Source organism: Bactrocera neohumeralis, chromosome 5 (assembly GCF_024586455.1).
Source record: "Bactrocera neohumeralis isolate Rockhampton chromosome 5, APGP_CSIRO_Bneo_wtdbg2-racon-allhic-juicebox.fasta_v2, whole genome shotgun sequence".
Lineage (NCBI taxonomy): Eukaryota > Metazoa > Arthropoda > Insecta > Diptera > Tephritidae > Bactrocera > Bactrocera neohumeralis.
Window position 1 is genome coordinate 12,583,893 of NC_065922.1, and position 18,310 is coordinate 12,602,202.

The 18,310-nt window shown below is 37.1% G+C and overlaps 2 protein-coding genes across 2 annotated transcripts; both read right to left on the reverse strand.

Moving 5' to 3' along the window:
* Positions 1 to 10,314: 10,314 nt before the first annotated feature.
* On the reverse strand, positions 10,315 to 11,028 carry LOC126758326 (uncharacterized). The gene is made up of 2 exons (XM_050472561.1): positions 10,718 to 11,028; positions 10,315 to 10,648 (listed from the first exon to the last, which is right to left on the reverse strand). Exons 1-2 carry the CDS (start codon positions 10,968 to 10,970, stop codon positions 10,392 to 10,394), a joined length of 510 nt encoding a protein of 169 aa, XP_050328518.1. The 5' UTR covers positions 10,971 to 11,028; the 3' UTR covers positions 10,315 to 10,391.
* Positions 11,029 to 14,490: 3,462 nt separating this feature from the next.
* LOC126758605 (N-acetylgalactosaminyltransferase 7) lies at positions 14,491 to 18,150 on the reverse strand. The gene is made up of 3 exons (XM_050472942.1): positions 17,591 to 18,150; positions 16,501 to 16,977; positions 14,491 to 16,423 (listed from the first exon to the last, which is right to left on the reverse strand). Exons 1-3 carry the CDS (start codon positions 17,784 to 17,786, stop codon positions 15,330 to 15,332), a joined length of 1,767 nt encoding a protein of 588 aa, XP_050328899.1. The 5' UTR covers positions 17,787 to 18,150; the 3' UTR covers positions 14,491 to 15,329.
* Between the last annotated feature and the right edge of the window lie 160 nt (positions 18,151 to 18,310).

Here is an 18,310-nt window from a genome sequence, read left to right on the forward strand (position 1 = left end):
GGCCCAAAACGTGAAATTATCTGCTCACTTAAGTGTTCACTCAATAAATCCATTGATTGATACGATAAGTGGAAAGTGGTGCCGTCTTGTTGAAACCAAATCTCGCCGAGATCACGAGCTTCAATTTCAAGCATCCAACAGTCGGTAATCATGACTCGACAACGGTTCTTGTAGCGGCATAAAACACTCCTGAAGTAGTTTCGAGGAATGGTGCCGATTTGACAGTCCTTGGGCGGATAAAAATCCGGTTCCGTTCCGGTTACTTGTTTAACTTTATTACGAAAATTCACGTTCTGTAAAGAATGTGTTTCGCGCTCTTCGCTCAACTTCTGGTCCACATAATCGACCTACTGAGCGTACTATTCGCAACACCATCACCCATCTTGAGACCCAGCATTCATGATTGGATAATATTCGTCCGAATAGACCGCGTCCAGCGGTAAAGAAATATAGAAGCTGTAGTTGAGAGTGTACCTATACGAAAACCATGGAGAGTCGATTCGACACCGTTCGCAGCAACTCGGACTGACTTATGGAACGACTTGACGCATTTAATGTCGAGATCTTAAATTGAAAACGGCTGAAGCCGAATGACTTTGCAAGAACTGAAGCCGAATGACTTTCCCAAGCGACATCGCCTCGCTCTATGAGCTCATGAAAAGTGCCAAGAAGATCCGACGTTCTCGATCCATTTTTTTTCAGCAATCAGGCCATTTTTTGGCTCAATGGGTAAGTAAACAAGCAAAATTGCCGCATTTGGGACGAGGAGCAACCTAAAGAGATTCAAGAGCTGCCATTTCATCCAGAAAAAACAAAGGCGAACGTGGTCGCTTTGGAAGAGTCGATTGGTCACCAAGATCGTGTGAGATCACACCGTTTGACTTTTTCCTGTGGGGACATTTAAAGTCTAAAGTCTATGCGGACCATACCGCTCCGATTCAAATGCCCGAACGAGTAATTGAAAATTGGAATCAACGGATGAACCATATCCATTTGAAAGAAATCATCTTCAAATATTAAATGCCAAAGAATGTTCTTTCGAATAATAATAAACATTATCCATGAAGTTTCTGTATTTTTTCCTTTAAAAAGTATTGGACCTGGAAATAGATCATCCGTTACATGTATTTTCAGATTCTGTTCAAAGCTGTATGGAGGGAGACAAGATGAAATCAGACAGTTTATTCTCAACTGTATAGCTTTTGCCTTACTGAAGTTTAAATATCTCAGTAGACACGCCTTCTGCGAAAATACCAAAGTGGCTGGGATTGTCATTAACCGTCCAGAGGACTGCTGTCTAAGTGGGATCCTTCGTTACTTTTAGTGCGAGGTTCAGCCCTACGACCTAACCTATGCTAAGTACTTTAGATTTTTTTTTAAGCAGCCACATCTTCCCTACCCTCTTATCATGTCAAACCATATCTTACCTTTTCTACTTGGGATTGCAGAATAACACTCAAATATTTTAAAATTGTATAATCACTTTCAAATTGGGTTGAGTTCTATCGCTGACAAAGCACATAAGCAATTTCCTGCTCTACAATCCAAAAGTAGCGATTTGTCATCTCTTAATTATTTTAGGCGTGCAAGACCTGATACGAGTGGTAATAATTTTTTATCATTTCACGCATGCAATGGACTGCTGATTATCAGTTGGAATCTTAAACCGTGACATTTGGCTGTATATAAATCAATCATTCCTGCCAAATTGACTGCACTTGAAATATTCGAATAGTTTAATTAGAAATTGGCTATAAATAATAATTAAAATAATTTGGCGTGAATTTTTACCGAATTTTTTCTTATCAAATCTGAAGTGAGCACCTATAAATACGTTTTTAAGAAAGCGCTAATATTTATTTTTAGAATATCACCTATATCGGCGTACCCTCTACAAATTATATTGCAGTTTTGGCTCACATACTCCACCTAATCGAATTGGCTTGCGCTTTTGGAAGAGGAAATTTCGGAAATTTCAACAAACTCTCTGTTGAGAGGCACGTACTCAATCTTGAAAGTATAGTATTTGTGGAGGTGACCAAGCCATTTGCGAATCGGATCGGAATACATTAGAAGTATTTCACATTCATCGTAATCTCCAAGTATATCCCCAACAACTTTTTTTTATCTAAAGATTGAAAAAAGCACATCAATATTGAGGTCATTTTTTTCGAAAAAGTTCAATCGTACTACAAAATGGTATCGAAGAGTTGATCTATCGAGGGTGAGGCTGATACCATCGATGATATGCATAATATGAGGTAAGCTGGGATTGTCCAAAAAAAGTTCTAGATGCCATTCACACTAGAAAAAGTTTGTACTCAAATGGTCTATTAAATCGTCGTATTTCCCTCCACAAACGCCAAAACTCATTATTTATTTAATCTTCAATATCAGGAAACTTGAAAGTCAGCACCCAATAATTTGGTTGTGAATGTTGACTTGCAATATTTACAGCCGTAGGAACGCAGGTGTGTCGTTCTTTCTCATGAAGATCTTAATCTGCAAAAGATAAAGCACAAGTGTTAGAGAAGATAGTGGCCGCACATTTCGATGACTTTGCATTTCCACACCCAAAATAAATATGCAATAACACTCGTAAAATAATATATTTTTATTTGTAGAATTTCCAGAACATTATCATATCATGTATTTGAATTTGGGGTTTAAAAATCGCAAAAACGCGGCATTTCCAGTATTCTGATACGAATTTATACCACTCTCCGAACCGCGATCAAATGCAAGAACCGGCTTGAGAGGGATCACTTCTACGAAAGCCTTAAAAGATAGTTTTCTGAGTTTGAGCGGTATGTTGTATCTAACTTCCAAAACACTTGATTTAAATCTAGAACCATACAAATTTATGTACTTGTGACGGAAAATAGGAGGCCTTCCAGAATATATCATATGATCAAATTTGATCCGGACTGAAAAAAATGCAGAAGAAATACAAAAAAGATATACTGCTGAATCAATACAAACATGCGAACGCATAATCCAACTTTCCGTAGACATATATAAACATTATAAATCTCGGCTAAGATGGCCTTCAGAATCTTCAGCGAATTTTGGTTTTTTTCAATTGCGGGCCAGTTTTAGAGCGTCGTTCGATAAATTGGTGAACAGTTTTGACGTCATATTTATAAACTCATATCTTGTCACCAATAATGATGTATTTTGATGGATGTAGGCTTCTCAGCTACGTTATCAAGCATCTCTTTTGCGGTCTCCACTCTACGTCGTTTTTTGCAATAGATCCAGGGCTTTTGGTAGGCACTCTTGCAACATTTTCGGTTATTTGTAGTCGTGATTCCTTGGAAACACAAAACCCCAAACAAGTTCGTTGTTATATTTTTTCGCTCCGTAAAAAAAACAGCTGCCAAACCCACAATATTTGGCATTTGGGAAACTAACTTTGACCGAACATAAAACAGATTATCTCAACCTAGAAAATTATTTTAAATTAGTTTTATAAAAGTCCGCTTCAATCTCTAGAAGAAGCTACATGCTAAGCACGGAAGGTTATGAAAGGCAGACAAGTTGGTCGGTATCAAGGCCCCAACATTCACTGCCTTCGAATAGTCGAGTACGAGTTTTTGGCTGCAATACGTAGGTATTATCTTGATCAGACCTCAGAAGGATGGAAAAAATGCGTCAGACTTTAGAGCTCACACTAAACTATTCAAAAAACCATAAACCAAACCACCTAATATTGAAATATATCTGTCGATCTGATCAAATATAACTCAGCCTGACAAAAAACAACATTTCCACATATTTTAGTAGACTTTATTATCGCCTTTAAAATAAGCTCAATTTGAGCCAATAGAAGCATGAAAATCGTTAATCCATCATATGGTGCGTCTTTCGCTACATTTTTTAAGTCCGAGTCAAATTTGATCAGTTGGTATATTCGCCATTCTGATGCTCACAGAGATATATTACATTAAAAGTGTGTTTTATTATCAAAAAAATGTTAAACCAATGATTATGGTTATTACCAGTTCAGCCGGCCATAATCAGTTACCCCAACAGTGATTACTCCTCACAGGTATTTAATACATATATAGTACATTGTGAAAAAACGTACCCGGAAATTGTAAATAAGACGCAAAATATTTAATTATTAATCAATATTTATTTTGTCGCCTTCAAAATAAATTTAAAGATTTTTCCAGTCCTCGAAATACTTTTCATAAGCACTTCAGCGAATTTTTTTTTATCTCATCTATCGACTGAAAACGAGCTCCATGGAGCGGCAATATCAATTTGTGGAAAAAGAAAAAATCCCACGGAGCCAAATCTGGTGAATACGGTGGTTGATCGATGGTATTCATTGTGTTTTTGGCTTTAAATTCAGTGACAATTATGGTTCGATGCGAGGGTACTTGAACAATACCGGCCGTTTTCAACGGAGGTTCTCACGCAAACGTCTCAATACGGGCAAATAGAGCTTCTTATTGACCATCTGTCCCTCCGGAACAAATTCATGATGCACCAAACCATGAATATCGAAGAAAACAATGAGCATCATCCTGATTTTTGAATGGCTTTTGCGTGGTTTTTTTGGATTCGGCTCGTTTTTCCCCTCCATTCCGATGATTGTTAACTTGTTTGCATGTCAAACTCATAAACTCATGTCTCATTGGCAGTTATGATACTCTCCATGAATGTGGGATCGGAATTCCCATGATCAAGCATGTTCAAAGAGACCTGTTTACGGTACTATTTTTGAAAAAATTCAATTTTATCTGAAAGAGTCAATCAAGTACGCGTTTCATACCCACTAAAATCCTTCGAACGGACTCGCGAGACTTGTCAAGCTCTCTTGCCATTTCTCTAGCACTTGCCCGTTGAGTTTCATGCACCATTTTTTAATATTTTCATCAGTTGAAGAGTTTGAAGGTCGTCCAGAACGAGTCATGTCTGCAACTATCTCACGGCCCTCTTTGAAGGCTTTGCACCACTCTTAGGCTTGTGTTTTTGATAAAACTGAATCCCCGTAAGACTTTTCCAACATTTCCAATGATTCCGCACACGTAATTTGATTAGAAATACAAAATCTGAGACAAATTCTTTGTTCAACAATTTTATCCATTGTAAACTGAACTGAAACTACTGAGATGTGCCGACTTAAGCAGCTGCTGTAAACAAACTGGTTGATAGATCGCGCTCATATTTGGCATAGTAATTAAAAACAGTTCTACCAACTTAGCAGAATACATTTTTGAAATATCATTTAAACAAGAGTTTTAATTTCGGGGTGCTTTTTTGACACATTGTATGAGCGCAGAAACATGTTTAACCGATGGAAACGCCAAACTTTATTATAGTTTGTTAGCTTTTATCTACCTTGTTGTTATTTATTTTGCCATTATATTTGCCTTATCGAAAATATTGATTTGGTGAGAACAGATTTCACCGCGCCAATATAACGGTTTTGCATCAAAGATAAATCAAAATTAACTAGTTATAAACGATTTAGTGACGCATAATTTATACATATAAGTATATACAGGCATACAAATAATAAATGTTGTAGCTGAGAGTGTGCACGAAGACCGCGGAGAGTTGATTCGGCGCGGTCGCAGCAAGTCGGACTAACGTATGGAATGACTTGGCGCATTTTAAGTTGAGATCTTAAATAGAAATACAGCTTGTGCAAGAACTGAAGCCGCTCGACCTTCTCAATCGACATCGAACCGCTCTATAGGCTCTTTGAAAAGTTCGAAGAAGATTGAACGTTTAAGAGCCATATTTTGTACGGCGACGAGGCCCATTTCTGGCTCAAGGAGTATGTAAACAAGCAAGATTGCCGCATTTTCTTCGGTGACCAGATAATTTCACGTTTTAGGCCGGTTGTTTGGCACCAAATTATTTGATGATAGTCTTACAGTGTGAGACTTTTTCCTGTGAGCATATGTAAAGTCTAAAGTCTATGCGGACAGTCCCGCTTCGATTCAGGCCTTGGAACAAAACATCACGTGTGTCATTCGTCAGTTACCAGTCGAAATGCTCGAACGAGTCATCGAAAATTGAACTTAACGGATGGACCATCTGCCGCGGCCAACATTTGGAAGAAATAATATTCAAAAAGTAAATGCCAAAGAATTGTAATAAACATTCCTTTCATTAAATTTGAAAATAGAGTGTGGTTTTTCTTCAAAAAAGTAGTGAACCTCGAATGGATCACCCTTTATAAGCAAATTTAATGCATAATGTTTCTATTACCTAAGCATACTAAGTGTATACCTGTCACGTGGTCTGACGAATTCGCTTCTGGTGAAGTAGTTATTTAATATTTACAAGCCAGATTGTGTTTTTTGAGATTTAATTCATGTGAAACAAATGAAAGAATACTTAGAACCACAGATCGTATATCAGCTGAACATTTTGAATATTTATGGTATCACTTGAAGAAATTAGTATTTTTAGACGTTGAGGAAAAATAACGTTAAAGAAGCACAAGTACTTAACCTCAGTTTTGTGTAGATAACATAAGCAAATAGGTACGTAATCAAATAACTTAGAATGTTACTGAGTTTAATTCATTATGTTTGGCGTCACATTTCATTATTAGAATCCGCTTAGTTGATAGAAATTTCTTCGAAACACAATCAACGCTGGTTGGTAGGAAGTAGCCTTATCAATAAAAGCGTGCTAATCGCCGCTAACTTACAGCTAATTATATAGTTTCGCTTCCGTTTTCGTCATATTATGGATGAATTAACTAAATTTTGTCGTCAAGCTGAATAGTTTGTAGCCTGATGTGGACCTAGCCGTGACTGAAACTATTTTAAATGAATTTTTTTCACTTGAAACCATTTTAAGAAGTGGTTAAAGATATGACCAAGGTTTTCTCAGAAATGTCAAGCCTTTTAACAGTTGTGGAATATTTCATTTGGACGTCCAAACCAACGGATATCCGAAAATTATCATTAAAAACGAAAACATCAACAAATAATTTCAAAAAAATATGTTGCATAACCGTTAGATTGATCGAGATAGCTAATACTCTATAGACATCTAGGAAACATAACCGATTCAGCACATCACAAATCAACGAAAGAGATGGAAAATTTTGCTAAATATGTCTCCGAAAATCTAAACATTCATTACATTCTCAGGATCTGACCCCAGCGACTTTTACCTGTTCTCAGACCTAAAGAAAATGTTCACTGGAAAAAAATAAATAGGTACATACTATAATTGGTGAAAATGCGATCTCCTTTGAACCAAATATCATATTGCACTTGAAAATGGTATCAAAATGTCGCAAGATAATCAAGAACTTATAATCAACTTGTAACTTGTGTGGGTGTGTGCTTTCACCATTCTTTCCAATATCCAAAAGAACTTGTCTCGACATAAAATATTTTGCAAGTAATTTGATATATACCAATAAAAGCATACTTTCAGGCTAAGAACAACTTTTACGAGTGTGCGCATGTATTGTTTGAAGAATCCGTTTGTCAATCTCTCTACAGTGGCGACCACATTATCAATACACAAGAATTTGCAAGAAAGAAACAAACTGAGGGATAACTTCTGTTAAAGCAGACAATCCTCCCACTAGGCGATCTGCTAACCAAAAACCGTAGTATGTACATACATATATGATTTGGTTTATAAAACTTGTGACATAACATTTTTTATTGTAAGAAATGTTCCCACGAATTTGAAAACATAGAAACCCCAAAATCATCAACCCCTTAAGTTCGACCTTGAAAATCTATCTGATACCTTTTGTAGAATAAAAGGACGGGAGAAATACTTCATAATTGTTATAGAACTAGTATAATTACTAAACGTTTGGAGGTAGTTAACCCTGTATGTTTCTTGAGGGACCAACCTCAGACATAAGGATAACTGCCCATAGATTTTAAGACCGGTATGCTTTTAAAACTGCAAAGAAAGACGTCAGGAAGGAATGGATTAACTAGAGAAGAGTTGATAGCTCCTCTCATAAATACTTATACCGAATATGATCGGAAAAAATCAGAGCTACGATTAAAATATTGGTTGTCAAAAAAGTCTTGCGGTATTTTCGCTAGTTGGCGCTGAAAGCGCGTAGTTCTAGTTTTATTCGTCGCATCGGGTCATGCTATACCTTTTTGGAAAGCTCATGTCACGCGCTAACACGTGTTTGATTGATTGTCGTTTCTTTTAAGTCGTTCGTGAGTTATAGTGTCGCAAACATGGAGCAAAATAAAGAGAAAATACGGCATATTTTACAGTACTACTACGATAAAGGCCGAAATGCATCTCAAGCCGCCAATAAAATTTGTGCAGTTTATGAACCCGATACAGTTTCCATTTCCACCGCACAACGATGGTTTCAACGTTTTCGTTCTGGTGTAGAGGTGGTCGAAGATGCGCCACGCTCCGGACGGCCTGTCGTCGCAAATTGCGATAAAATCGCTGAATTGGTCGAAAGAGACCGGCACAGTAGCAGCCGTAGCATCGGTCAAGAGCTGGGCATGAGTCATCAAAAATTCATTTCAATTTCAATAAAAAAAAAATCAATAAAAGTACCGCAAGACTTTTTTGACAACCTATTATAATATTCCGATCCACTACGCATAAGTTAAACGATCGGTAAATCGAAAAATATGATTTTCATTTTCGTTTCAACAAAAAAGGACACTTTATTCACTTATAATACCCTTCACAGGTGCATTTATAACGTAAAAGGATATAAAAAGATATTTAGCTAGATTTTGTTCGGACTATTATTTATATGATATAATGACCCGGTCTGAACAATTTTTTCGGAGATTAAAGCGTCCCTTTAGAGAATAATCTGTGTCCAATTTCGTGAAGGTATTTGTCAAATAAAAATATTTTTAACCGAAGTGGTGGTTTTTATAGTAGATATATCCTATGTAGTCTTGTGTAGTAGTCACGTAAGTGAGGAAAATTCTTTGAACACCATTCACTTGGAAGTGACCAGAAACGATTATTTTACATATGGCTCAAGCGGCTCACGGCTTCCGGTCTTAGACAAGTATCCTCTGGGTAGCCAAAGAACAACAGTTTGAAATTAAGCTAAAGTGTGAAGGCAAGCCATTCCTCGCCAGGGTTGTGCGCTGGGTTTGGGACCCGCCAATGAAGAACACTCGCGACTTGGCTTCCACGTCACTATTGACAGTGATAACTTCGTAGTCGTACATAATTTCGTCTATCTTGGAAGCAGTTTTAGCACCTACAACAATGTCAGCCACGAAATCGAACGCAGAATAACTCTTGCCAACAGATGCTACTTCGGACTGAATCAGCAATTGAGAAGTAAAGTCTCCTCTGGACGAACAAAGAACAAAACTCTATAAGTCACTTATTATTCCCGTCCTGCTATGTGAAGGGGCATGGACGATAACAACATCTGATGAGTCGACGTTACAAGTTTTCGAGAGAAAGGTTCTGCGGAAGATTTATAGTCATTTGCGCATTGGCAACTACGAGTACCGCAGTCGATGGAACGATGAGCTGTACGAGATATACGGGGACATTGACATCGTACAGCGAATCAAGAGACAGCGGCTGAGCTGGCTAGATCATTTTGTCCGGATGGATGAAAACACTCCAACTCTGAAAGTATTCGACACAGTACCGACGGGGGAAGTAGGGGAAGAGGAAGACTGTTGGAGAGTTCAGGTAAAGAAGGACCTGGTGGAGAAAGACCTGGTGAAGAAGGACACTATCTATCTCGAATCGGCGCCAAATTGCCAAAAGAAGAAACAACTGGCGCGCTGTTGTTAACTCGGCTATAACCGCGTAAGCCGTTTCAACGCCAGTAAAGAAGAAGAATATCCTATATTGGTCCGATGTTGATGGCTCCGACAAATGTGTAACCTTTTGGTGAGAAAAGGACTGAGGGACTAGTTCCCGTATATACAGATGTACATACAGAAGGTCATGACTAAATCGACTCAGCTCATTATGTCACACTAACCATTTAAATATACATCTTATATAGTCCCCGAAGTGTCCTTCTAGAATCTAGATGTTACAAACTGCTTAACAAACGTAACTTGTTCAAGCAGTACGCTGCAAAAATGACAGGCTTTGTAAAATGATGAACAGCAATACAGGGTGGAACCTCGCCAGGCTTCATGAAGACAACTGGATAATTAAACAAAGTAAAAATTTACTGTAACGCTTGTAATAATAAGACCTTGAAATAGAGTATACTACACAGAATATAACCCTAATTCATCAGAAAGAGTACCAAAGCCGATTGATATGAGGATCCGAGAGTCAGTATAGTCCGTTATAACCACTTCAGTGCCTTTACGAATAATTTGAAACAAGACATTTAGAATTTGATTCTTTTAATACTTTCATGTATTTGTACAAAGTTTCCGCTTAAAAAAAGTTTATATGAAATTCGTCTAACTTGAGCCATAGAATTGCGCATTGTAGAAGAACGTTTTCGTTGAGGTAGACTCCAATACAATGGAAATAAAACGCTGGCCAATACCGCCGGCAACTACGTAAGCATTGCCCTCAGTTGAGTCCGCTTCGCAACGGATTAACACATAGGTGACTATGCTGCCGGTGCCAGCTTGTGGGTAGGTCAATTGGACCGTCACATCCTTCGCATCTTCATAGTTGAAAGCATCGGCGATCTGAGCGACTAAAGTATCGCCTGAAATGTGAGAGAAAGAACCATAATTAATCAAAATGTTGGAAAGGGTTTCCTGCACAGTAAACTTACCTTCTACACGACCGCCTAGTTTATACTCGACTGTGGAGCCGCTTCTCGCCTGGCCACTCACCTTCTTCAATGCGACCAAGGACAGGCCTGGATGATTTTTCTTGAACTCATTGATATCCTTGACCACCGTTATTTGACGCACTTTCTCCGGCGCTATTTCGATGCTGCCATCCCTGACAATACCGGCACTCACAACACTAACAGCCAAAATGGCGCAGACCATAAAGCCAGTCAAAGCGTAGAAACGTGGCATTTTCGATAAAAAAGAAAACTTGTTGAAACTTTCACAGTTACTATCACTGAATGATAAGTTAATGCGGGGAATTCGCCCATTTATACCACATCGATGAAGAGCCTACAATTAAAGCGACAGAAATCTTATCAAATACAACGAATGATAAACAAAAAAAACACCGGCAATAGCGTTGTCAAGTCTTCTGACTGTGCGATTTCGGGATTTATGGGAATTTTTATTGATTTTTTATTGATCGCCAGACTAAATATTACAAGCCCCGAAAATTCCGAAACTAGCCCTCCAGTTTTTTTACTGTTAAGATGTTCGAGTTTGACAACCCTAAGTATAACCCAACTGGTATGTAAAAAAGAAAGTAGTGGGCAAGACCTAATCTAACATGTATCAGAAATTGGTATTAACAAGTCGGAACTTGATCGGATATTTGTGCTACATACTATATATTCATATAAAATGAGTGTATTTCCTTAACTTATTTACTTAATGACAGTCTCATCCGCGTAATCAGAACAGTCCCTCAGAAGAAGGCCTCGGATATCCTATAAAATGTATACATAAAAGATCATCACGTCGAGCTAAAATCGATCGAGTATATCCGTCTGTTTGTCCTTATACATATACGCGAAGTAACTCGGTTTGAAATTTTGCCCACGTTGTTTTCTCCCAAAGAGGCTGATTATTTGTCGGAATTATCGATATCAAACTACTATAGCATGTACTAGCCAATCCTAGTCCTAGTATAACGAAGTTTGGTACGGATGACACGAACCATAGCATATATCTAGCTACCATACAAACTGACCGTTGGAAATTATGATAAAGATCTTTGTACCCTATACTATAAGAAATGCACCTGTGAAGGATATTATGCTTCGGTACAACCGAAGTCAATGTTTTTTTCTTTTTTTTTCAATAAAAGGGCTCATTTGATCACTGTGTGAAGCTTCTTATGACAGGTTAATTTATTTTTCATATCAATTAATAATATGGTACACTTAAAAGGTAATATTGGTTTATCATTGAACTTAGTTTGATTTGTTTACGCATAAATGTATGGAGTAATTAAGTATTTCCAATTAGCAAGAACTCTTCGATGCGTAATAGTTTGGCCCGGAAGGGTGTCTTCATCTTACTTGAAAGGTCTAGAATTCGCCTCGGATTATTTTTAGAAATCTATTGAAATGTCATTCCTACGATGACGCATATTTACAATTCTAGGAAATCTTCAACCACCGTTAATCACAGTGAATGACTTTCGATTACCGTTACTGATTTATAGACATTATCTAGCTTATCAATTGACTCATTATATACAAAGTTTAGTATTTATAAACATATGTATGTACATACCTACATATATTTAGTATATACAAATACGATCTTATCAATAGTTTTGCTTACATTTGCACATAAATATGTACATACATATGTATATCAGTATGTATTTAACAGTTGTCAATATTTTTTATATGAAATGTACTATATAAGCAAGGGTAGATAATTTTTGAAAACAAAAAACAAAATCACGGTCTGAGGGAACCCCTAGGAAACGAAAGATAAAGTCACAAATATTAAGGGAAGAATAATTTATGGGCGAACTGTGGGCCGAAAAGGAAGAGGAGGGGCATGATTTCTGCTACAAGTCTCTTAGAAAAAAGTTTTAAGACAATGTTGCAAGTAATGAAAAGATCCATAAGGGAGGGGACGTGGTTCCGTTCCCACGACAGTCGGGTCTACGTAACCGGAACGGACCCGGATTTTTATCCGGCCAAGGACTGTCAACTCGGCAGAATTCTGTCGCTACAACAACAACAACAACAACAACACGGGGTTGAAGTTTAAGAATGATTTATCTCGATTTCTGGCAAAACTACGAGTCCTATAAAAAAAAAATAATAAGGCAATGTTGTAACTAATGGAAAGGTATATAACTTTTGTTTACAAACTTTTTTCACATAACCTCAAATTTTCTGCAAAAAAAAATTTTTTTGGGGTTTTTTTAAGTACAACACATTTTTTTCACAAAATTTGGTGGAAACTTACTTTCTTATGTGTCAAATACTGCTAATTTTCAATCGAAAAATCGAATGTAAAAAATTGAGGTTATGTGAAAAACTCCATATATAAAAACGATACAGACCTTTTCATTACCTACAAGATTTCCATATAACTTACCACCATTTTTCCTTTTCCCGACTTTCTCAGACTGCTCTTAAATTATTATACCCTGAACAGGGTATATTAAGTTTGTCATGAAGTTTGTAACACCCAGAAGGAATCGTCGGAGACCCTATAAAGTATATATATAAATGATCAGTATGTCGAGCTGAGTCGATTTAGCCATGTCCGTCTGTCTGTATATATACGAACTAGTCTCTCAGTTTTTAAGATATCGTTTTGAAATTTTGCAAACGTCATTTTCTCTTCAAGAAGCTGCTCATTTGTCGGAACGGCCGATATCGGGCCACTATAACATATAGCTGCCATACAAACTGAACGATCGGAATCAAATGCTTATATGGAAAACTTTCACATTTGACAAGATATATTCACGAAATTTGGTATATGTTATTTTCTAAGGCAACAATGTAATCTCTGAAGAAATTGTTCAGATCGGTTAACTATAGCATATAGCTGCCATACAAACTGAACGATGGGAATCAAGTTCTTGTATGGACAACTTTCACATTTGACAAGATATATTCGCGAAACTGGATATATGTTATTTTCTAAGGCAACAATGTAATCTCCGAAAAAATTGTTTAGATCGGATTACTATAGCATATAGCTTCCATACAAACTGGGCACATAGTTACTAAAAGAAATGCACCTGTGAAGGCTATTTAGCTTCGATGCAACCGAAGTTAACGTTTTTTCTTGTTTTTCCTTTAATATTTGTTATTTTATTTTTAGTTTCCGTTGGGTTTCAATGTACTATGAATCTTTTTCTTTTTTTTTATCATTTTCAAAGGCTTCTGCACTGTCTAAAACATGTATGCCTGCCACTCCAGCTCATCAAGTGTTAAAAATCAGGCTTTCCGACTACTGTAATGCTTCTGGCAGCGATAATTGATGTCATAGGAACTGTGACATAGCTGACAGACATTGTATGAAGTGGCATAGATAACCGTACATGCTAGAGTTGTCTGTGAATGACGAACAACTTCCGTTCGGCGTCTCAAACATGAATATATCTACATACATATATTGGTAGTACTTAAGTTTTGGATATTTTGTTTTATGGTATTTTTTTTATAAAATTATTTTTAAATAATATTTTTTATGAAATTTAAATTAATATTTTAGTGATATTAAACTTTTAAACTATTATTATTAATTTCCCAACCTCAAAAACAAAAACAATTAAACAAAGAACATACGTTAAAATCATTTATTGCATATTTTTTCAGACTTATATTCTATTTTTGCAATTCCTTTATAAATAAGAAATAAATAAAATTGTTAAAAGTGTGTAAAGAGGTACACACATACATACATAATAATTTATATGAAATATATATTTTCGTTTCAAGAAAAGAACGTTATATATCACACGAAATATACACAAATATGATATAAATTACAAAGATACAGATTCAATTACATGATTTACTTAAATTATAGTACTGTTCCAGAAACTAACGTCCCATATGCTCTCAGTAATAAATTATAACAATTGGAAGATAAAATTTCTTAAAATTCTCTATGTATAGTTGGCAATGTTGAAGCATTTCATTAGGTATCTATAAAAAAGAAAATACCTACATATAAAAAATGTTAGCATAGGCCTTTAGCGCCGAAAAGTCAGCGTGATCTCAAATGTTCAAGGCCATTTTCATATCCATCCACGTCAAAAACCAGTACTTAGTTAAAACTTAATAAACTTGAGCGCGTTAAAACGCTTGGAACGGTTATCGATGCATTGACTTCCACATATACATACGCATTAATATGATTGTTTTTGTTTTTCTATCGTTTCATAACATAGTTACAGTTATTGCTTGATTTTTGTTTTCGTTTCGTCAGCACTTTTAGCCATAAGAATTAATATCATACTTCGTGTGCCCCCTTCGCAAGCTTCGGTTTTATAATTTTGCATTATAAATTCGCTTACATAACTAAAATTACGAGCAAGCATGCATAAACATACACAAGAGGCCGTACATTTATATAAGCATACATACATATGTATGTACATATGTAATACATACAATCAATCCCATTATAGACAAACTTCACTGCAATTTGCGTCTCTACTCACTTTAAAATCTTAAAAATCTGTTCAAATTCAACAAATACATTTCATAATTTCCTCGTTGCTAATGAAACCCGTGCTGCATTGCTGTTGAGGCATGCCGTTTACCACCTGGGCTTGATTGCTTTGAACCACCACTGCTGATAGCCATCGTTGACGTCGCAATGTGCCAAGAATAGCTGCTGCGATGTCGGATGCACGGCCATGCATTTCTTGTGTGTGCGATGCAGCAAATGCTTGGTGTTCTCATCATAATTCCACGGACCGTCCACTGTGCCCAAACGGCATACAGCTAATTTAATGCCCTGACGATCCGCTTCCACGCAACGCTCACCCACACCCAGTTGCCCGGCGGCATTTAGACGTATCAGTTGATTATTACCACCGCCGTGGCAGTGTGAAAGCGCCATGATGGCAGGTGGCTGATGACCCATCGAATCGAGACAACCATCTGTGGCGACGGAGCGCAATTCGCCCCAATGCAAATTGGCTGGCAGTGCGGGGAATTTGTCGTACACATCGTATGCTATATTATCCATAAACCACTGGAAGGATTTGCAATTGAGACGCTTCTTCAGCGCCAATTGTTCACTAATGTCGCCCATATCGAGATAGCGCGCCAGCGGTTCACGTGTATAGAAGTACTCCTTGTGTGTATCGTCAAACCATGTTTCGATGACGCGTTTGTAATTGATTGTTATTAGTGGTCCTTTCTTGGCTTGCGCCAATTTGCCGAAGTTGTAGGGCATGAAACCGCGATAAACGTGTCCAACGCGCGAGCATGGCACCCATTCAATGCTGCCACCACATTGCCAGATCTTAAAGCTCAATTCGAAGTTTTCACCACCCCAAACCAATAGGCCCGGATCGTATGCTCCTAATTCCAGGAAATATTCACGATTAATGGCAAATAGGCCGCCGGCATGTGTGGGACTGCGGTACGGTTCAGAGTTGTGTGCGCGGCGGCGTTGTTCGCGTTTCGGCACTTCGTTCTCCTTATACAACATACCCCATTCGAAAATGCCACGGAAATGCGCATCGCTGCCATAGACCGGCCGATACTCGAAGGTTTTGTGATCAATGCCATCAATAATGGGCACAGTCATCACCGTGCGATCACGATAGATGGGCGCCAGCAACGGTGGCAGCCAGTTCGTGTTCACTTCGCAATGTGCATCGAGGAAGACAATAACTTCGCCTGCAAAGCGAAAAGTAAATTGGTTAATATGTGTATTTTCAAAATTAAAACGTTAGCATGCTTAATATTTAGCTTACCACTCGCTTCTTGGGCGCCTCTCGAACGCGTACGGATTAGACCCTCTCGCTCGTCATTGCGTATAAGTTTTACTAAACCATTGAATTGTAGCAAATAGTTATCCAACTTTTCCCGTAAGTCCCGCTTATCCGAAAAATCATCCACTAGCACTATTTCATGTAATATATGCTTAGGCGAGCGATCGATCACCGAATGCACTGTGCGCATGAGAACTGAGAAACCCTCATTGTGGAAAACAATAATAACACTAGTTTTAGGTAAATCATAGGGATAGTCCCAATGCTTGCACTCCTCCAATCGTGAATCCCGCACCGAGCGATGCATTGATATTTCGTCTGAACATGCAATATTCATGCCATACTCCATTTCAGATTCATCTGCGAGATTTTTTTTGTCGGCAGACAGTTGATGTGCATCACCATTCTCGCCGGGTCCGACACGTTCTTCCACATTTTTTGGTTCAAAATTTCCAAGACCTAAAAATAATACGATAGTTAAAATTATATGGAAACAAGAAAAAACAATAAGGTCTAATATAAATATAAGAGCAAGCAGACGAGCGAACAAGAACGCCTGACATTGTATAAATTGTTTTTTTTTTTTTTTAAGACAATACACCTTTTCAATTTCTTTGTGTTTAATTAATTTAATGCATACGTTTCGATAGCGCGTAAAAAAGAAAATTTGCAAAAATTCATTGATTTATTATTTGTTATCATTTGAGCGCTAAAATAGTTTTGGTGTTCGAAAAATTAATTAGTATATTTAAGATTGCTGTATTCTTTGCAACAAATATTGCTCATACGCGGGCACAAACTTGTACTTGTATTTAGTAAAACTGGTTGTTCATAAAGTATTTCCATAAAAAGTTGCATTCAACAATATTCGCCTAATGGGGAAAAGATTATTTACAGCAGCAGAAAATTTACATTTGGTTATAAAAACTGTTGTATGCGCTTCACTCATTATAATACCCAAGCATTGTATTAAAAATAAAACAAGGTCGCAGCTAGTCAATGAACTTTCTACCGGCGAAGTTATAGTAAATAAAACAAGTTTACAAACTAAAATGTTTACAAATTATCTTACCTTCCACCAATTTTGGCACCTCACGCGGCCTTCCCTCCAATCGTAGATGGTTAAATCTGGCGAATTTGCCGTGATAACTGCTTGATCCACGCTTTGTGTCACCCCATGTGACCAGTATAAATATTAGCGGCAATATAATGCAACAGCACAGCGCTATGCGACATAAACGACCTCCACGAATATTACTTACACGCATTTTACAAACAAAAGTTATATTGTAAAATAAAAGCTTCCAACTGCTTTAGTACTATGTTACTTGATATGCTACAATTCCACTTTCAGCCGACATTAAAATCTGTCGACGTGTCGCAATAGCGGCTTAAGCTACCTACGATTTTCGCACTGCGGATTAAACTAAAATTAACAATATACGAGTAAAAAACACAACCGAATGCACTAAATTACTATTTATTAATCGACGTAAACAAAGGGGCTAAAACTACAACTATTTTTTTGTATTCTTATATAGCAGCAATATAAAAGATTAGTTTTAACAATACACTTGTATATCCATTTCTGTAAGTAAATATGCACAGCTGAATCCGAAATTAATTTCAATCAACATTTTCACCTATAGAATCTAGACAGTGCTCGAACTGTAAAATTATTTTCGGTGGTGAACTAATGTCTGGTAGATTTCCATTAACATGTGTTTATTGCTCAGTTAAATACATTTTTTAGTTTATATGATATAAACTTAAATAAATTATGTTAAAAGTA